Genomic DNA, 22,507 nt, shown 5'->3' on the forward strand with positions numbered 1-22,507 from the left:
CCACCACCGCGGTACTCCAGAGGGATAAGTATAATATGTGGATGCAGGATGTGCGGTGTGGGCCCATGTGCATTGCACACACTGCATCCACTATAGAAACGCCTATGAGTTAGAAGTTTATTTATGAAGACCCCTCTTAAATGAAGATTTTCTATTGTTGTCAATCACCAAATGTCAGCAGGGCCATCGAGAGCCGAACGGGGCGTGGGTACTGGCGAGGGGTGTGACCAAAGACAGGAGGCATGGCCAAGCCCCCTCTGAGAAATAAAAAAAAATGACTCAGCAGCACTGTAAATGGGGAAAGCAGCTGAGAAGGGGCCCCACTGGGCCTCTCCATAATGCCCTGGTAAGTAGTACCTGTCCCCTGCATCCTTTTGGCACGTTGGCATATGGGCGCTTTCTTGCCAGTGCCCGTCTGTGCACTGGATCTGGGATCTCGTACTTCGGCTTACAGTTTCTGATTCAACACCCAAAAAAATACAATGCTTAAATGTAAAATGAAAATTGTAAAAAACAAACAAACAAACAAACAAACAAAAACATTATGATAGCTTTCACCAGGTTGGGTGAGGGGTAGATTTGATAAATAGACAGAAGTCCTAAAGTTTGGGAAGAATTATGTTCACTGCTTACGTTCCTCTGGCTTCACTGTGCAAACACAGGGCAACAGGATTAATGTCCAGTTTAGTCACACACATAGGATCATTGGGTCCTGTTAGATAAGTCAGAAGATGGACAAATGCAGAGGCCTAAAAAGTCTATTTGTGGTCTTTATCGTACTACACTTACAAACATGCATGCTAATGTTTATGATAGAGTTATTAGCTGACTTTGGTGCCAGTTTCCTGCAATATACTCTGGAAATGTCAGGTTTAATTGCCAGATACTAGCTGCAGTATCATTGTGTATATGGCCAGCATAACTATTATCTGTACCGTTACTACATATGGTCGGAGAATAGTTCTGTGAGTGCAATAAAAGGAGAAAACCATAATGGTAGTACAACATGATGTAGACTATGACTGGTGATCGGTCATGATTGGGTACTCTACTACAGCAAATTCTTTTCCCTCTTCATGTAATGATGTATGTTCCATATCACAGATTAAGATGCACATCTATCTGAGAAGGTGGGAACTGGGGCACTGAACAGGTTAAGTAGTACTGACAGCTTCTGATGAGCTGAGTTGAGTGGCAAAAAGCCAGCTGTAATATCCACTCATCAAAAGCTCAGCATGTTCTGCTCACTTCATTAGGCCACCGCCTCCCTCCTGTCAAGGGCTAAGTAGGAAACCAAGTTCTGATAGGCTCAGAGATGAACCTGTAGCCATATGTCAACTGGTCGCTACCCAGAAACCACAGTTAGTAATGATGCATGCACTGTGTTACTTGCAAGCTCAGGAGGGAGTCATGCTCTCTACTGACAGAACAACACAACCTGTACAGCCCCATACCCAGCGGGGCGCCACTCTTATACACTGCTAGTAAGTGCAGAAAATATTAAGAAGAAAGTATAAAATTGTATCTCTGTGGGTATCTACTGTGTGCACTATGCATTTTATTTTTTAAATAATAGCCCATATGAAACATAGGCCCATTTTGTGTTAATAAAAATTAAATGGACATCAGTTTAAGCAAAGCTGTCAGTATGAATATGTATTTTTAATATATAGGCAGCCAAGGTTGTGTTTGTTCATTCTCTATGAGATGTGGTCTGAAAAAGTGTCTTTCTTCTCACTTACATTCAGTATATAGCCATAAACATTACAAAAGCAAAATACATTAACAGAAACCAATTATACTGTACTGTTGGTGCACCAAGCAATGTAGAAACCAGTAACCATTTTTTTTTTTTTTTAGACTTTTGTTAACAGTAGTAATTTCACACATTTTACAACTTTCTTTTTGCTTGCTTTATTTTATGCTTCATTAATGATCTGCTTCTGTATTCAATCTCTGTATTGCAGAATGAACAGTTCATACAAATTAAAAGTTCAGGTTGGGCTGTGACAACCCCAATTCTTGAGGGCTGTTCAACCACACCCAAAGAGCCAGGAGTTTCCCCTAAGTGCTGAAATGTTGGATGGCATTTCATGCTCACCGTCACTGCCACGCTACCACTGTAGTGGGGTGTTCAGGGGAGGGTTCGTTGAGGGTGATCTAGTACTTCAGAAGTGCTGTACACGATTTTGTTGATACAGCACTCCATCAATGTGATGTGACCCTCCCACCACATTTTATTTTTCATAGAAAAGTCTGGGAAGTTGGGTCTACCGAATCAGGAAGAGTGGTGTGGTCACACTACATTGGCAAGTAGTCACATCACGTTAGCTTCTGAAACATACCCCTGGGGGCAGTATCCAGTCAGCTTATTGACAGTCACCATGTTGACATCCTCTGAAAGTCAACATGTTCACAATGTCAACATCAGAAATGTTGACATGTGAAATGTCTACATTCTTAGAATGCCAGGTGTTGCCAGGAGAGATAAGATTAAGCACTAGGGGAGAGGTTGGGTATAGGCTATGGTGGGGGAGGTTTGGCACTAGGTGATGGTTAGGATTAGTGGGAGAGTACATACCAAAATGATACTCATCTGATGCCTCTGCCAGCACTACTCTTCAAGCGGCAGCTGAGACTCAGAAGACCAGGGGCTTAGTCAGAACTTTGTGGAACCCATAGCAACATTTTGAAGGGGCCCCTATCCCAATGCTTCTCGAGTGACTCCTCTTTGTAGCAGGGACCCCACTTATCGTGCAACATTACTGTGCCCCAGTTCATATTATGCCACACTATAGTACCTCCGCTTTATATTGTGCCACATTACAGTGCCACAGTTATTATTATGCCACGCTATAGTACCTCCACTTCATATTGCACCACATTACAGTGCCCCAGTGCATATTATGTAACATTATAATGCCCTCCAGTTTATTTTATACCACATTACAATGAGCTGGTCCAGGGGCATAACTAGATATATTGTAGGCCCCATGGTAAAAGTTTGTAAGACCCCCTATGTATCACAAAATGGTGACAGGGAAGGTGGGCCCCTCTCAGCTCTGGGACCAACAGCAGCTGCACTCCCCACACCTATGATAGCTACGCCCTGCTGCTGCTGATAGGAACAGGTAAATGATCATTAGGCCACCAAGGATTTTATGTATGTGGATATTTTATCTTGTCACCATGTCACCCGTGTCAACATGCAGAATGTTTACATGGTCACTGTTGACGTGCTAAATATATCAACAATTCAACCATTTCATCCTTATTAATGCCGACATGATGACTTTTGACATAATATACCAAACCCCCTGGAGGCATTCCAAATGCTTCTGAACCTTTTTGCCTAAAGACCCCTACAAAAGGTATGAGAGGCATAAAAGATACACTCCAACTCCCCACTTTCCTGTAATCTGAACAAAAACCCTAATCGGTGGAAAAAAAGGCGGAGGGGAGTTGGGGGCTTATATCATGACTGTTGGAAGGTCTATAATATACAAGGGTGGTTCAGTAAAAAAATTAACATTTTTCCACATAATCCCCATACCCGTCTAAGCATTTTATCCATCGGCAGACCAAGGCATCTACTGTATCTGGCATAGAAGAAATCAGTGCCAAGCGGCTGAAGCAGGACATGACCACTTGCTGAACTTCACCAGCGGTTGCGAATCACCTTCCACCTACCACCCAAGTGCTTCTTCAATGGTTCAAAGAGATGGAAATCAGTCAGTGCCAGATCAGGGCTGTAGGGAGGATGGTCCAGTACCACCCAATGGTAGTGCTGTAACAACTCACGTGAGTGAGGCAAGGCAGTGCGCCAGACTTAAACTTGTTTCCATGACATGACATTATCATTGTACACCTCAACAAGTTGGCAATGTATTTTAGCTGCTGACTTGCCCTTTAGATGTAGAAATCTGATCACACTACCCACCTCAATGTGTGACCATGTTTCCGCCATCTTACAACTGATATTGGGGCAGTATGACTGATATGAGGCACAGTCTAATGGCTGTGCGGGGAAGCAGTGGTCTACCCGCTCTGGCCTGATGGGTAATTAGAATGAAATAGAGAACATTTACACATGTAAGAGGTCTTGTTACCTTACTTATTGAACTACCCTCGTATTTAAGTTTACCCACCGTTTATTTATACAGTCTGTAATTCAATTTAATGTGATCATGATTATAAAATTGGAATAGATATTAAAGAATTGTTGTAATGCGAAGTAAATTAAAATGATCTGCTCTGTTCAGCTTTTCAGATTGGACTGTTTCCTCTCATATATCAGTAGCACAGCACTGTTCATATGACTCGCCAGACATTCATTCTGACATAACAATAGGATATGTATCTATTGTTCCTTATCCGGCCAAAAGTGACGGACATGTCAGGCCCAGATGTCTCCTTGTTTAGGTTTTTCTGTGTGTGAAAACTTAGGAAGAAACCAGATGTGATTGCCGGAAGCTGTAAACCAGTCTAAGAGAGGAAGTACATGGGAAAGACCAGCTGGAGCTGACTGACACCAACTGCTGTCTATGCACAGAATGAAATCACCTCGTAGCTATATTAACACCTTCCCAGCCAGACATCTGCAACATACAGTGAAGCAGAAACTAATGACAATATATTTATTTCTTCTATTTACACATTTGTTGAATTCATTGCTATATGAATGCAAGCAGCGTATCTCCCAAAAATTTACTTTGGTAAAAATTGGGAGAGAGTGTGCATGCTCAAGCAGCAATGTCCACATGCCCCTGTTCCGTTCTTTTCTCATTTGAATGCCACACACACCATGGCAGGCGCGCATGGCACCAGATCACCACTGCTGTACTCTGAGCAGTAGGAAGTGGAACATACAGTATGGGTTGATGTATCAAGCAGTGAAAATAGTGAAGGGGACCAGTGAAGAAGTTACCCATAGCAGCCAGCTTCTACCTATCATTTTATAGAATGTACTTGGAAAATGCCACCTCAAAGCTGATTGGTTGCCATGGGCAACTTCTCCACTCTTCACTGTTTCATACATCTCCCCCACAGTATCTTATGATACAAAGAAGCTTTCTCTCTATGGGGGTTATTCAGGTCCGAATGCAGCTGCGTGTCTGTACACAGCGGCTACATTCCGGTGGTCTGCAGTGCGTGTAAGTGACCCTACACCTTGCGGCCGCATCACCACAATGTGATTGACAGCGGTGATGCATCGTTTCACGTGCGGGCCAAATGGGGGTAGGCCAGGAGCATTTTCAAGGTGGCTGCATGACGTCAAACGCAGCTGCGTCAATTATAAAAATGGTGGCAGACCACCTGACAGCCAGGGGTCAAAATTAACTTGATGCATCTGCAATATAATTGCAGATGCATCGGAAGGCGGACCATCACACATGCTGGGTGACCTTGCCCTGTGCTGGGTGGCACCCAGCATGTGAGGAGATGGATGCAGATCTGGCTGTGTCCATCTCTGAGTAAGGTCCATTACACAAATACAGAAACAAATACCTTTCTGATACCACTTTCAGACAGAAAAAATCTAAAATTCCCAGATTTGTCAAAATGGGTTGGACCTGGGTTAAAGCTCCTAACCCCCTTTCACACGGCACATTTAACCAGGAATATTCCCGGGTCGACCCCTTTCACACAGAACCCGGGTCAGCCCTGCAATATACTGTGTGTCATAAGAAATGGACTGTTTTTATGGCACACAGAGATGAGGTCATGAAGAGTGGGTGGTGACTGCTCAATGCGTTGCATTAACCATGGCCGACTAATTGCTACTGAGTAGCCCGGAGTTCTTGAGTTCTTGCTGTTTTACACAGCAAATGAGAGCAGCTGCTTACACTGTGCTACCTGGCACAATCTTATGTCTCATTTGTGCAGCACAATTGTGACATCAGACGGCAGCACCAGTGCCCCGCCCGCTCAGCCAATCAGGGAGACCTGGACGCTCAGTTAATCAGCCAGTGCCCCACCAGCTCAGCCAATTTGCGATGTTTACCGCAGCCCATTTTGAAAAACCCAGGTCAGACCCTTTCACACAGCCGGCAACCCGTGTACGATCTGGGAAAAAACAGGTAAAAACGCAATTTAACTGCGATCGTATTGCTGATTTGTGGAAGCCCCCTGCCTTTGCAGCCAGGCCAAATGCCCCAAACCTACCCCCATTTCTGTTGACCTGCCTAACGCCTTGTCAAATGCCCCGGAATGCTGCATCGCCACCCCATTCCTCACTACGGATGCCTCTACCTGTTAGTGAGGTGTTCACATAGTGAGATGTGATCGCATTTTCCCGGCCCACGCACGCGCAGTGCGGGTCCTGCACGTGCACACTACAGCAGGACATAGAGAGATGCGATTGCATATCAGTAGCGACTGAATCTGAATAGGGTCCTAAATACCTAATTTCAATAAAGACATCCCCTATAAATAGACACAAGCACCATTATTGTGCATTAGTCTCAATCTTATATTACAGTATACCTTACATTTACCATACTGTACATCCCATGTTTGAAATCCAGCCTTACGTGTAAATGACAAAACTGGTTGGACATAGATTATATTGCAAAATGATCTATGAATATAACAGACGAACACTGAAATAAAGATCATTGCATCTTCACCAAAGCCTGTGACAGCTGATTGTGTTACACTGTAATACTTTTATACATTGATTATACAACATTATTATATATAACACTATTTTATATCTATGGCACAATTAGAAACCTTTGACCAAGTGATAACAAATGCAAGTAAAATCAGTATTGAGGGACTGTATTATAATAATAGGTGTGCATAAATAATGTGTTCAGTGTTTGGGCGGGTAAGTGTCTGTTAGGCATTTTTAAGGAATAGATTCCCTTTAAAGGCCACCCAGCAAGTATCAGCTGTCAGTAGTTACAGTCCAACAATAACCACTTACGTTTCTCTGCTATATTTGCTGACATTTTTGATACAATGTTCCCATTTCTAGGTCAATGTGAAACACTAAACCTAGTACTCAATCTTTTCTATAAGCACAGACTGGAATGGAATAATCATAAGACAAAGAATGTGAGATACCACATTAAAGCATTGCAAAAATTAAATGTTATTTATCTTTAAACAAATCCTAGAAACAGAGACAGAAGAACCCAGAATGCTGCCTGTCCAGCTGCCCATTAGCATGGGAGCAGACCCCAATAGCAGCATCGTTCCTGCACAGCAGCCATTCCCCATACATTGCTCCAACACAAAGGGGAAACTATACACTGGGCTGAGTCTAAGTTACATGCAATGCTGATATGCATGTCAATTAGCGATTTGTTACAACCACATGCGTCTAAATCTCTACAAAGTACACAGAGCATGCATCCCACAATAAGCTGCAAAGACTAGTCTGGAATGTATTGGGCATTCCTGGGCAGTGACTGGGAGGTGACAATTACCTTTCTCCATTCCAATCTATCCTCAATGCTGCTGCCCGGCTTATCTTCCTCACCAAATGCACTACGTCCACCTCCCCTCTCCTACAAGCCCTTCTCTGGCTTCCCTTCACTTTCAGAATCCAATTCAAACTTCTCACACTCACTTACAAAGCACTCATCCACTCCTCTCCCATTTACATCTCTGACCTTATCTCCCTTTACTCTCCCACCAGTTCTCTTTGCTCTGCTAATGCACGTCGACTCTCCTGTCTTCTGATTACTTCCTCCCACTCCTACCTCCAAGATTTTTCACGTGCTGCTCCCTTCCTCTAGAATTCTTTACCTCTCCCCCTCAGACTCTCCTCCTCTCTACAAAACTTCAAACGGGCTCTTAAGACCCATTTCTTTACCAAACCCAGCCAAATCTCATCCTAACTCTCTGTTCTACGCTCTCTATGTACCCCATCTGTGTCACCCCTGTCTACCCCTCCCCTTAGAATGTAAGCTCTCACGAGTAGGGCTCTCTTCCCTCATGTGCTTATCCTTTTCTTACTTTAATAATCCCCAACTGCCCAAATCACGCAGTTTTTTGGCCACCTGGAACTTATCTCTGTCATCTACTGGTGTAGTTATGCTTAGTTACCCTGTACTTGTCCTATATTGTCTTCAACTGTAAGTCACTGTTTTCCTGTTTTGATTATGTGCATATGTACTCTGTAATTGGGCGCCGCGGAACCCTTGTGGCGCCATATAAATAAAGGATAATAATAATAATGAATAATAAATAGACGCACAATGATATTCCGTCTGATGGGTGTGTTATGGGATTGTCATGGGGTCTCGCTGGAGTGGTTGTGAACTCAAACGCAATCTCAAAATCTTAATCGTGTACGTTGAGGCCATAATCCGAATGAGATTCTGCACTGTAGCATGGAGCTGGTGCAAGTCCCGATGGTGCTTCCGATAGTTGCAACTGCAGACGCACAAAGTGGGCATCCCAGCCCTTCTGCATATAGACGCACACTGTACACCAGGGGAAGTGTTTATATTAGCATTAGCATAAAGTCAAGGATGTGAATGCAGCAAAAGACACTAAAGTGCTCGCAGCAGCATGCGACTGAGAATCAGCCCCTAAATGTTGTAAAAAACATCAAACGTTGTTCCTACCCTTTTTAAATTAGTACATCACATTAATATAGCTTAAGCAAGATAACACATAGGAGACAATTTACAAAGCGCACACTGGCCCTGATTCAGGTTCAGATGTTAATGTGGCACATGCCACAATGTACCAATGTTTGTTACTTTGCGCATGGTCCGGACCCATACTGCACATGTGCTGTATGAGCCTGCGACGTCAGTCTCACTACGACATCAGACTGTCAGTAATTGACAGTCAGATGTCATCTGGAGCAGGGAGAGGGCAGCGATGGCCCCTGTTTCTCCAAAAGGAGGAGTGATGCCGCCATTGTAGTGGAGGGATGGGGACAGGCCTCTTGGTAGGTCTTGCGGCGTCCGACTTACGCAACCGCATGGGTCACCCAGCTGGCCGATGGTGTCGGAGATTATCCGATACTACGTCCTAGGATGCAGCTTGGATCAGTAATACAGCAGGAGGCGTGGTGCCTAGATTCAATACCTAGATTCAATAGATTCAAACCTGCAAATGTTTTATATCCAATTTAACAAGTGTTGGAGTATTGCAGCCGCATTGTGTGAGCAGAAGTAAATGCACACAGTCGTATGCTGAGCTGTTTGCATGTCTATGATGAGCCCACCCCTATCTGTGTGATAGGTTAAATAGCTGTGCACTAGCTCGATACCTCGTGCAAACATTAAGGGGGGAAAACAAATGTTTGAAAAGTAGGTTGGGTGTCTGTTTTTTCCTGTCTATTAGATAGGGAAAAAAAGACACCCAAATAACTTTTCAGACAATTGACTATCCCCCTAAGACTGAAAACAAGTGTCAATACACACACACAACTTTGCATCGCCCGCAATCCTGTTGACTTGTTGACACACCCGCTCTGAACTATCTGTGCAAACCCCGTTAACACCCAGATGCAGCTGAATATGTGACGGAGATGTGCCTTCATCGCCCATAGTTGTGCTCATTTGGATCCAGAGTATGCGCAGTGTGAAAACACACAAGATACACTGTGCAATCAGACTTACATTCAACTCTACATCAGCCCTGTTGTGCAGTCTGTATCCGAGTCCAAGGCTATGGGGATAAGGCCCAGCAGCACCCTTACCATAATAAAAAAAAAATGTTATATTAAAAAAATATAATCCATCATTTGTATTTGGCTTTTTAGCAAAAGACTAGATAAACCTATTAAATGCTTCCTTAAAGAGCAAAAAATAATATATATTTTTTGTAATTATCTAAGAATGTTAAGAGATGCTATGACCCAATATCCAATTAAATTGTACATAAAGAAGAACATACCAGTCTCAAATGTCTCTTTGATCAGCCTGTCAATGAAAGGATATGGAAGAGAGTCAGTTCTTGGCACGAGACTCGTGCCACGAGTGGTGAGGCTGTATGTAACTGCTCCCCTTAAAAAATATCTTTATGCAAATTACTACATTCGGAGGTGGTTAATTAAGCCCTTCAGACACTATGCAAATCCAACACACGTCTCCACTGCTGTGACTCTGCAGGGCATGTCACAACGTGTTCATCATCCAGTTCTGTATGAATGTGCAACAAAGGATGGAGAAATTGTGATTTATTCAGGACATCTTACGTACAAGTTTAGCTACATTTGTAATTTTCAAATTCAGTATGATCATCAAATATTTCTCTTCTATAATGAAATCATTGTTCCCGCAAACTTTTCTCTCTGATCATAATAATATGAATATTTAGGCTACTAAATGAATATTAACTACTATTGTGAACAATACATACATTATTATAGCCAAATTTAACATATTGTACCATAATACTATAGCTCATTGAGGAGTTATTTTACTATAAAAAGAGCAATGCTGCAGCTTTTTTTTTTTTTTTTTTTTTTTTTTGTCAGTGGTCTTGGAACCATATCATGCTGTATGTCATGTTAAAAATGAAGTGAAATAAGATAATACCAAGAATAAGTAAAGACTAAAGACACCACCAAGTGATTTAAAAAAAAACATAATTTCCAATAATTTTTTTCATTTTGGACAGTCCTCTTTTTTTTTATTTGACCTTCTTAATGTGGCACATTATTTGGGTCCCTTCCCCAGTGGCCCTTACTGTTGCCTGAAATAAGCTAAAGAAGCACCGCATTTGACAGCAGGCTATGAGAGTGCTGAGTGCTGACAGACTGTATTCATCCTTGTGATTATTCTCCTAGGGCTGGAGCTATGGAGCATATATGACACTGTAAATGTATGGCCTCCTGTCAAATCAGATATCATATGCACCATACCCAGGCAATAGGAATATCCAGCTCAATCTTTTCCATCACACTGTCAACTCTCTGCCTCTCCAGCTTCCATTTATTCAGTGCTGATTAGCTTCTGGTAATGGTGATATTCTGAGGGAGGGGAAGAGCCCAACTTCTATAGTACATGGGGAAGGGTCAGGGTTATAAGCTTATACAGGGGTTAGGGGACCTCCTGTAAATAATATTATTGTTAATGGTGCTTTGTAATGACCTCTAAGATCCTCTTTAATACAACTTATGGATGTTTAAGACATGTCAGGGGCTTCTTGTTAGAAATATTTGGTCTTCTGGATTTTTTTATTTTTTAAATGAGAACTTTCAGGTAATGTTGCAATGAACTAGCATGCTCCTTTCATTATCTGAACCCCTGGAATAGAATGCTGAAAGTGAGTTTTTCTAGGAATGGTAATTGATATATCGGAAACATAAATGGTTTTCTTCCAATGGCCGATGTCTAGTTTTTTGTTAGTATTTTGTGTGTTACTGGTAGGAGCCTCCTATTAGGAGGGTAGTGTTTACTTACCTTCAATGGTTTTTGTTTACTTGCTGCCATTCAATTGAAACTTGGAAGCAAATGTATCAAGCCCTTTATCATAAAATGATGCAGAAAGTGCAGTTTCTGCATAATGTTATGTATCCCAGCTACAGTATGTAACCATAGCCTAATGCAGGAGATTTCACAGACATTTCCTGGAAAAGGCTAATTGGCGCTGCAGACTGTAGTCCCCATTTGTCTTAATGGGTACTACACTCTGACCTCTATGAACTAAACTCCAAGGGGTATATCTATTAAAAAAAGCAGAAGTATATACTGATGGACTTACTCATTATAAAATAAAATATACCGGCTATGTACTAAAAGTAACTTGCATAAAAAGTGGCTGTGAGAACCGCTGCCCTTGTAAGTTACATCCAAGGCACATCGGCGGAGCCTATCACATTTTAGAAAGACTCCTCCTAAGATTATGACACTGTACATGCGCACAGCAATAGTTACTGGTGTTGGTTGGGGGCTGCGGAAAGGGATCACAAGATACCTGTATATCTCCCATCACGATCAAGGTAGAGGGCAACAGATTGTATAAAACTGGCCTGCTTTAATAATTTATCCTTCATCAAGTATATTTTAGGAGTCCCCTATTCACAGGTCTGTGTATCAGGCATCTCTCTGGAAATTGGTCCTGCCCGGACATGGCCATTCTGGTCCCTAGCCAAGGCCCCCTCATGAGTCTTACTCAAATGACTACAGAACAGGTATGTATGCTGGGCCACTTATCAACTAACATACAGATGATTTGATACAGGGTATCCGGATGGTAGGTCGACAGTACTTAGTTCGACAGTCTATAGGTCGACCACTATTGGTCAACATGGACAAGGTCATCATGGGAAAAAGGTTGACACAGTGGAATGGAAAAAGGTCGACATAGTGAAAAGGTAGACACGGGACATGTTGAAAAGTCTACATTCATTTTTTTTATAATTTTTTATAATTTTTACTTTTTCATACTTTACCATCTACGTGGACTATGATTGGGAATAGCAAAGCGAGCCATACAAGGGGACGCAGTGCACTAATCAGGGGTTCCTAGTCATGTTACGGATAAAACAACACCAAAAACATATATACATATAAAACTCATGTCGACCTTTTTCATTTGTGTAACTGTCCTGTTTCGACATTTTCACCGTGTCAACCTTTTTCCCATGTTGACCATGTCTTTGTTGACCAATAGTGGTCGACCTATTGACTGTCCACCTTATCCAGGCTGACCCATTGATCCATAACCGTGGTAGAGATATGTCCTTATGGTGCACTTTTTGCACAATTCACATGCTTATACACCTTTTCCTTCAATATTAATACTTTTTCAGTTTTCGTCTTAGTTTGTAAATAGTGCACGAGGTACTTAAGATTTTTTTTCATTTGTTTTTGTTACAAAGGAATTAGTATACAGTGGCAGATAATGCAGAACAAGGCATGGCGCAGGTGACCGAACCTGTCTTTTGCCTTTTTTACACAGGCTGCACACTTTTTCTTCGATATTGCTACTTTTCCCTTGATTTTGAGTCTTGCCTTGCTTATACTGTACTAGGTACTTAGGATTAGTGTTTAGGTGCGGCTAAATCACAAATTCTGTGGCACGCGAAATGGGCTATTTGGCGCGTTTTAGGGGTTGGTGTATGTGCACACATCAGCAAATTACCATTTCAATATAAAATGGTCTAATCTGTGCATTGTAAAGAAGAGGCTGAACTGGCTTCCTTACTGATGCTCTCAGTTGGCAGCAATGGGAGTGTACAAGAATAAAATGGCCCTGACTTACAGATTGTCTTTGAGACACAATTTCTCATCTTATTACTGAATTCCTCACAGATATCACTTATTTTGGGGGTTATTCAGAACTGAAAGCAGAACGCTGCGTTCGCAGCCAGACCTGCGTTCATCTCTGCACACGCTGAGGGCTGCCCAGCACAGGGCAAGGCTGCCCAGCATGTGTATGGCCGCCTCCCGATGCATCCGCAATTTAAACGTGGATGCATCGGAACTAAGGTTGACCCCTGGCAGCGCAGGCAGATGGTCAGTGGCCATTTTTTTTGGGAGCGGCTGTGTGTGACTGTGACATCACGCAGCTGTCCCAAAAACGGTCCCGGCCTGCCCCGTTTTTTCCAACACTGTAACCCCACCCCTGCTATGCCATCGCCTGTCAATCACGTTGTGGTCGCATCTATCGGGGATGCGACCGCAATGTGTATGGCTGCGCAGTAGCTGTGCGGCTGCTGCGCAGCAGGCCGCTATTGCGGCCGGGTCCGAATGACCCCTTTTGTCTTTAACCAAGACGGTACTGAAACTAACAACAAATGTAGAAAAAACTGATGACCAATCAATAAAATTAACACTACATTCACTATCTTCTTACAAACGTAAGAAGTAGTTTCTTACACCAGGATATCTACAAAAACATTAATGATAATGCTTTTATCTCCATGTTTTTTTCAGGAATGTAGAACTTGGCCCTTTCAGGGACCACTTAATGATTCCCTTGAAAACAGCAATATAAAACGTGTAATTGTGAATGTAGTGTAGAAATGCTGTGATGCCGCAGTTGTTGTGTTTCATCAGGAAGGGCATGGAATGTTCCGGTAATGTGTGCTTAGTTTTCTCATTAGTAAAGAGCTCTCTCAACCATCGCACAACAGAACAGGTGCATGACTGGGTGGAAGTCTAAACATAGGCACCTCAACCCCTTTCCCACAATCTTAGAATTGTTGTCTGTTATACATTGTTGACTCTTAAAGTAAACTTCTTTCTTTTTACCTGTGCAATATTCACTCTACTGCTTTGTGTGTGTGCTTCTTGTTTACCTCTTTTATGTGATTCAACACATTCTTCACTTCATTATCCTCTAACATATGTTTTCTCATGCCAGTTACAGTGACCTTCTAAGGGAAACATTTTTGCAAATAAAACAGCTTCACACTATGGGGGTCATTCCGAGTTGATCGCACACTGCTGATTTTCGCTGCGCTGGGATCAAGTCCCTACTGCGCATGCGTATGCACCACAATGCGCACGCGCGTCGTACGGGTACAATGCGGATCGTTGCTGAGCTATGGATTTAACGAAGAATCCATACGCACAGCCGATCGCAAGAAGATTGACAGAAAGAGTTCGTTTATGGGTGGCAACTGACCGTTTTCTGGGAGTGGTAGGGAAAACGCAGGCGTGTCCGGGCGTTTGGAGGGCGGGTGTCTGACGTCAATTCCGGGACCAAAAAGACTGAAGTGATCGCAACGGCTGAGTAAGTTCAGTCCTACTCTGAAACTGCGCAAAATGTTTTTGCAGAGCTCGGCGGCACAGGCGTTCGCACACTTGCAAAGTGAAAATTCACTCTCCTGTGGGCGGCGACTATGCGTTTGCACGGCTGCTAAAAACAGCTAGCGTGCGATCAACTCGGAATGACCCCCTATAAACGTTAACGTAATTTTCATCCCTCTATAGTATTTTAGTATTTATGGTCTTGAGAAGCACTCAGTCATAAAGCTACCACCAGGGGCTGATTTAGAGATGGACGCTAATTGCACCGCCGCTTCGATGAGTCTTTGTATGCAGTTGTGGGGCAAAAATGTGCAAAAGCTGGAGAAGGCATCTTAAATTAAAAAGCACCCACTGGAGGCTTCTGTGAGCCACTGCTGCAATCAAGGACACAGCATCGGATCATCTGCGTGACCATCGGACATCAGTTAAATCACGCTGCTGAAGCCTGTTAATGCACGATGCAGCCAATGGCTTCAGCATGCCGAAAACGGGGCCAGCACTCCCCTGTTTTCTGGAACGCTGCCTTTCGCCACCCTGTTGCCACCCAAAAAAATGGCAGCAGCTGCTGCGCTTGGGGCGAAGCAAGCTATATTGCCGCCCCAGATCAGCAAATGCACAGTGCAGCTTCTGCGCATTCACAGATCTGAAAACACCAGGGAAGTGCAAGAAATGCATAAACATTGGGTTTACGTACATCTCTCAATTATGCCCCTAATGTGCAAAAATATATTTAACATTCCAATAATGCCCATATATTTAGGGGTTAATTAAATTCAGGATGATGGCCGCAAAGTGCCTCTGCGGCCAGTAAGTGTTAATTTCCCCTTGCACCCCATTGAAGTGTGCAGGAAGAATAGCAATATTTGGCTGACATTATTCTGAGTTGTACGCAGCTGCACATTGAATCAGTACATTGAAATGAATTGAATTCCCCCACTAGAGGATGCAGTTTTAATCCAGGAATAAGTATATAGTGTAAAGAATTACAGTATGTCATACAAGGGAGCCCATTCATCATCACTGAATGTAAGGGAGAACTCATTTTCACTTACATTTGTAAATTCCAAGTATCGGGGAAAGTCATTAGACAGGTAATGCAGGATACATCATAGATAGCAGCCCCAATACTGCCCGCAGTCCCCATACACTGGCAGCGTCATTCATCAAACCCCAAACACTGAATGTTTTATTATGCATTTGTCACCTACATAGTTTCCATTATGTTTTGCAAGTTATTAATGCTCTTTAGTAATTCTATTCTATAACTATTCAATGGAATGAATCTTGTGATTACAGTATATTAGGACAGAGTCCAGTCCACTTTTGTTGAGAATAAACCTCTATATGGTGAATGAGACTACAAAAACCCCTTGCACCGTAATGTGTTGCTTTTCTGTATGCGGTACACAAATCATATCCTTTGTGTTGTGCATAAACTGAGCATGCCTTATGTCCTCAAGCATGAGTGAATTATTTAATAGAGACCATTTGTTTTCTGTTGTTGTTTTTTTTTTAGTTGTACAAATGACTTGATAATTACTTGAAAATGACTACAGTCTAGGCAACCAGCAAACACCTGTTTTGTTGCTCAGGGCGGCCCATTGTAGCTATTCCCCTTGTGCTAAGTATTATTAGGTTTTAGAATATTTTATGTTTGCGAAGAAACTTCAGTTATTTGTGTAGGGATATATCACCCCCTTATACCGTCACTCTGTTTATCAACACGTGTATTTAAATATATGTCATGTGAGAGGGTGTGCAAAAATAACTGATTTCCCCCATAATGTCCATTTATCTGACTGTATAACACAAGGGTTTGCTGTCAGATATTTTATAGAAGACAGACAAATTCATGTCATAGATAGATAGATAGATAGATAGATAGATAGATAGATAGATAGATAGATAGATATTTTGTATATATAAACAAAGAAGTGATTTCTTACCAGCTCCTGCCTCAGCCTGCGGATGTACTGGTCCATACTCTTCATTAGAATGATTAGTGATGGGAGTCCATTTCCAAGTCTTTGAGGAAACTCAGCACCAGTTTTACAGCATGTCAGTGTTCCAGCATATTATCACACCCAGCTTAGTTCCAGCTCATATCTTGTCAGGAATACTATTTACAGGTTGCATGTAGGATGTGTTATAAATCAACGAAGGTCCAATTAATGCACCAAGATAACGTCCCCTGATCCTCCTGAGTCCCTCTGTTTAATTATAATACATGTGTTAGTACTGCCTGCGAGACTCCCAGCTCCCTGGTAGCTCTATGGATCAGAGTAGTTTACTTGACATGCTGCTTTCTAAACATACAATTTCCCAGAGCAGTGAGAGATGTACAGGGATAGCTGCTGCTCTCAGCAGCCAATGGCAGCCCATCCCTCCTGATGATCAGACAAGCCTTACTGAGTACTGATGTCTATAGAGACTGCTGATTATTAACATGAAGCCCACAAGAGGGGGTAGCTAAAGCAGGTTTCACTCTTCTACAGTATATAAAAGTTACTGTCATGTTCATGCTTCCATGACTAGTAATTGCTTCACGTCTGGGGAGTATTGTAGCTGACAAATATACAGTTTGCCAAACAGAATGAAGAAAATGCATAACTTTACATTTAGCATTAATTACAGCCGATTAATAAGGAACATTTTAAACTGACACAATGGGGGATATTCAATTGTTTGTAAAGTCAGTTGGGTGCCTGTTTTTTCCTATCTAATCTAACAGACATGAAAAAACAGAAATCCAACTGACTTTTCATACAATTGAATCCCCCCCAGAATATTTAAACAGTAGTTTTATTAGCACATGCATCACCTCTTACTATTATTGGAACTTTAGAAAGAGTGTCACTGGTTATATAATAAATGAAAGTGTTTTTTTCTCCATGTTACATGTCAAACTAGTATTTTTTTTTTTTTTTTCATTTAAACAGATGGAGTGACAATTGTAATGTGTGAAATACGGTTCGGATTTACTTGGATCTCAAAAACAGCATTTTATTGGCTATCAGCTCTCACATGTTTTGGATAGCCAATAATATAAATCTGGATAAAGCCAAACTTGTGATAAATTTGGCGAAAAGAACCAAGTAAACTGGAAGTAGAAATAATGTAGCCTGTAACTTCCTTATACATACTGACACGTGGAAAATTCACTACTGTACCTTTAACCACCAACGTGCAGCGGGGGAGCCAGAGCCTCACCTGTCATACTTAGATATTTCCACTGATTTGTGTTATAAATATCTTCTTTGTATTACTCTACAATAGAATACTAAGAAGATATTTATATCACAGTTTGGACTATAAAAATTGGTTTGAATATTTATAGTCAAAACTGGCAGAATTTGTGACGCTGTGCTGCAAATACAGGGAGAGACAAGAGGTGAGCCAGTGATGAGCTCAACTGCCCCTGTAATAATTAGAAACTGCTTGGAGTGCAGCGTTGCGGGCAACAATACTACTGCATTCACTGTATTGCAGTAACTGCAGTGCAAAAAGCACCAGAGCATTCACATATTCCTCACTGAGGGGGCATGCTTTGAGCCCACATCAAGACATACTCCTCTCAGCAGGGCTGGCCCTATCATTGGGATGCAGATAAAATACCGGCTGTCGGGATCCCGGCATTCAGGAGACCGATGCCAGAATCCTGACAGCCAGTGAAAGACCGTCGGCCGGAATCCCAACAACCGCAGGTTATTCCCACTCGGGTGGTAGGTCGATGTGGCGAGCAAAGCGAGCCACCGAGCCCGAAGTGCAGCGAGCTCATGAGGGGAATTGCTGCCTCGCTTCCAACTGATGGGATGCCGCTGTTGGTATACTGACAGCCAGCATCCCTTCTGCCGGTAAATCATATGTATTCCCTGGGATCCGGTCTGAAGATCGACAGTATCTAGGTCGACAATGTTTAGGTCGACCACTATAGGTCGACAGTCACTAGGTCGACATGGATGGAAGGTCGACAGGGTTTCTAGGTCGACATGTGCTAGGTCGACAGGTCTAAAGGTCGATATGAGTTTTTCACATTTTTTTTCTTTTTTTGAATTTTTTCATACTTAACGATCCACGTGGACTTCGATTGGAACGGTAAAGTGTGCCGAGCGAAGCGGTAGCGGAGCGAAGGCACCATGCCCGAAGCATGCGAGGGGACGCGGTGCACTAATTTGGGATCCCGGTTACTCTACGAAGAAAACGACACCAAAAAAAAAACTCATGTCGACCTTTAGACCTGTCGACCTAGCACATGTCGACCTAGAAACCCTGTCGACCTTCCATCCATGTCGACCTAGTGACTGTCGACCTATAGTGGTCGACCTAAACATTGTCGACCTAGATACTGTCGATTTGATGAACCACACCCGTATTCCCTACCATTACACTGGATCAGTGACAGTGAGCGACTGTCACTCACTTGGTCCCTTTCCACCCCAGACACTGACTCTTCTGATTGATATACAGGCCCATGTGTTCCTCCACCCGACCCCATGTGTCTAACACAGTCCCCATGGATGGCCGGCTGGGTCAGGTCAGATGGTGTCTTGCGTTACCCTCAGGGAAAGTCAGACAGCTGAATGCAAGGACACCACAGGAGCTGGATGTCCGAAGCCTGGGAGAGAGTGGCACCAGTGGAGCCCCCAGCAACAATTCAGATAGGTACTCAGACAGGGGGGTACTCACGGAGCGATCGCTTCTTAAAATCTAAGCAATCTGACTAGATTACCTAGATTTTAAGCATGATCGCTCCGTGTGTACCCCCCACAGCGATAGCGATGCGCGGGGCTATCACTGGTGCTAGATTGGCCTGCCGTGCAGGCCAATCTAGCAGGTCGCTCATTTCACCCGCTGGGTGAAATGAGCGGCCCCCCAGTCTCCCCCCGCACGCTCAGCACACATCGCACTGTGCTGAGTGGGAGGAGAGATGTGTGCTGAGCGAACCGCTCAGCACACATCTCTCCCACGTCAGCCCGTGTGTACTGGCCTGTAGTGCAGGGATCGCAGAGGAGCCTCTAGGCAGGATGATCCTGAGATGGAGAGGGATAAATACCCCCCCCCACTGCACCACAACCACACAGCAGCCACATGAGGAGAGGTGCACAGCAGAAGGGTTCCACAGTACGCTGACACTGCACTAGACCAGCAGGATAGCTCAGTTAATCCGCAGTCACAGCATGTACCAGGGAGAAAGAGAAGAGAACGGGGGGAAGGTCACAGCAGTATCCCATGCTGATCACTGGTAATCCTTCCCATTAGATGTGCTGCACCCAGTGTTACCTAACACATACATCCAGGAGTCATTAGTGGTCAGTGCCTCCCCAGCCACTGACTTCACCTATGTCACTGCGCTCTAACATATATTGATGGGATACCCATCCCATATTGACAGCCATGCAATTTGGCAGTTCATAATCGCCATCACATTACATCTGTATGTGTGTATGTTTGTATGTATGTATGTATGTATGTATGTATGTATATAGATACAGAATATAGCATCATTTAGGAGTGAGACAATCACAATTCTTAGCCGCACAATTGTTTTCTCCAAAATGTTAATACCCTAAACAGGGGTGTAATTTGGTTAATGGAGATGGCAGCTCTCATGGTGACCAGCAGAGAAAATTATGGGTTCCCCAAAATTCTAACCTTTACGTTAAAAAACTCTACTACATGGCATTGGAAGCAAAGGTTTGTAGTATGTTGCAAGAAAATATTCTAACCACTATGAGCTTGTATGTGTACAAACAGTAAGTTAGCTAAAGTTACAGCCCTAATGTACAAACCTTAAACTTAAAAAGATAAACATTTGCTTAAATAATGATAAAACTACAGACTTACGATCACCGGTGCAACTGAGCCAAATGTATATGTGGAGTACCGTAATGAGGTGTGTGCAATCGGTACCCCTTCTTCCTTCTTGAACTAATAACACAGCCCAACACGTGTTTTGTGCCGGGGATTTTTGAGCCGATTTTATGTATATTTGGTGTGCTGATTTCAAATATAATATTAATTTTCGCCTATCAACTCTAATTTTTGAGATATAAACATTGTCTGGTTTGTGTTACCCAATTTCATATTAGGCCTATGGTTCAAATAATAAAACACAAAACGTTAAAAAACAGTGTCTAAAAATATTTTCTAGAATATTTTACTGACATCAATAAAACATACTAACATTACAGTAACAATATAGTGATTCAAATAACAGTTTTTCTTCAAAATAATAAAATGAGACCATGAATCAAAAGAAAATTAGTTTAGGAAGCTTCTTTTGTGGGACAATCTTGAATGGACGTTGGGGATAATTCAGACTGGATCACTGCAGCGGCAACGATCGCAGTCTGAATACGTTTGTGGAGTTTGCCCATGTGCGCACCCCAGGAGCCCAGTGAGATACTAACAGCATCTCTTGGCTGCGATCAGGCAGAGGCGGTCGCGGGGTGGGAGGGGGTATGCCAATGAATTAGAACGCCATTGACGGGGTGCAGTCCGGACAATGCAGGCGTGTCCGGACCGTTGTGGGGTGGGCCGCGGCAGGGAGCTACTCACCGGGTGCAAAAGCATCACTGGGGGCAGAGCCAGACATGCGGGGCAGACTAGCCCTGTCCTGGGTTTCCCCCTGCATGTTTGAGAAACTGATCGTAGATGTGCTAAATTTAACACAACTACGATCAGATCTGAATTAGGCCCTTTGTTTGGACAGTCTCTTTGTAAATTCCAGCTGTAATCTGCCATCATATGTATAGCCCATCTTCTCTGGTAGCGATCTTCCATTGTTTTAATGTCCTGGTGAAATCTTTCTCCTTGCTCTTCGCTCATATCACCCAAATTTTCTGGGAAGTGGTCCAAGTGGCTGTGTAAGTAATGAACTTTTATGCTCATATTGCATCCAAGGTCTCTGAAATTAATGAGCATTTTGTTTACTAGCTCAGCATAGTTTTGAGCTTTGTGGTTGCCCAGAAAAGTTTCTGACAACCAGGACAAATGACTGAAGGTCGTCCAGATGGCGATGTGCCTTGGCCTGGGCATGCGCAAAAAGTATAGCTAATAGAGAAAAACTGTTTTCGTATTTGGAATTAGAATGACCGATATAACCAAAATCAATACTAACATTCCAGGCACCTGACAACATTTTGTTTTTGTTGGGCAGTGTAATCTATAATTTACCCTAATAATTTAAGGGCCACTATTACTTTGGATCTACTGCCAGTTTTGTCACTGTATTGCATTGCACTGCCTTAATTGTATTACCATGTTATTCCCCTATCTTCAGCTATGCCCTCCACTCCTCAACCCACGTAATATGCAATCACCTGCCGTTGTTATTCTCCTACCCCTGCCCACACTTGCCCTCCTTTATTTCTGACTCTGCTACCGACTCTTAATCCTCACCACTCTCGGCCCCTGTCTTTCATCTCCCGGTCTCTATCCATACTTATACTTATCACCACTCTTACTTCTGTCCCTGCCCAAATTTTTTCCGCCTATCTATTGTTACGTTCTTGGTGCTCAGAACGAAAGAGGTATTGAGTAGTAAGTCCAAAGCACAAGAACGTGACGCTGAAATAATTGCAAGGTGTAATAATAACCCCTAGCAACCTACCTCCGTTGTTTCACCCGCGTGGTCAGTCTACACCTGCGAGACTATGTGTTCTTGGGCCTACAGCAGCCGCGTTTGAAGGGTGGATTAGGTCTGCCCAACTCCGATGACCCCAGGTCTTGATATGAGACAAGGCGTAAACCGAGACGGGATGATAACAAGGGGACCTCTAACTAAACCAGACTCAGAGCTAGGGGCTACTAAAAAACCTAAAACTAAACAT

The 22,507-nt window shown here is 43.0% G+C and overlaps 1 protein-coding gene across 5 annotated transcripts in view; it reads right to left on the minus strand.

The window, feature by feature from the left end:
* INKA2 (inka box actin regulator 2) overlaps nt 1–22,507 on the minus strand; it is a 68,525-nt gene that overhangs the window by 17,106 nt on the left and 28,912 nt on the right. Inside the window, exon 1 of one of the 5 annotated variants that reach the window (XM_063955358.1) lies at nt 16,622–17,072. The exons of 1 other annotated variant lie outside the window; for it this stretch is intronic. In XM_063955358.1, the coding sequence (XP_063811428.1) occupies nt 16,622–16,666 (45 nt within the window). In that variant the 5' untranslated portion in view covers nt 16,667–17,072. Of the gene's footprint in view, nt 1–7,436; nt 7,532–7,622; nt 7,694–9,590; nt 9,661–16,621; nt 17,073–22,507 lie in introns of those variants that run through there. 3 more of the 5 variants (XM_063955362.1, XM_063955361.1, XM_063955360.1) reach the window with 3 other exon arrangements.

Source organism: Pseudophryne corroboree, chromosome 2 (assembly GCF_028390025.1).
Source record: "Pseudophryne corroboree isolate aPseCor3 chromosome 2, aPseCor3.hap2, whole genome shotgun sequence".
Taxonomy (NCBI): Eukaryota; Metazoa; Chordata; class Amphibia; order Anura; family Myobatrachidae; genus Pseudophryne; species Pseudophryne corroboree.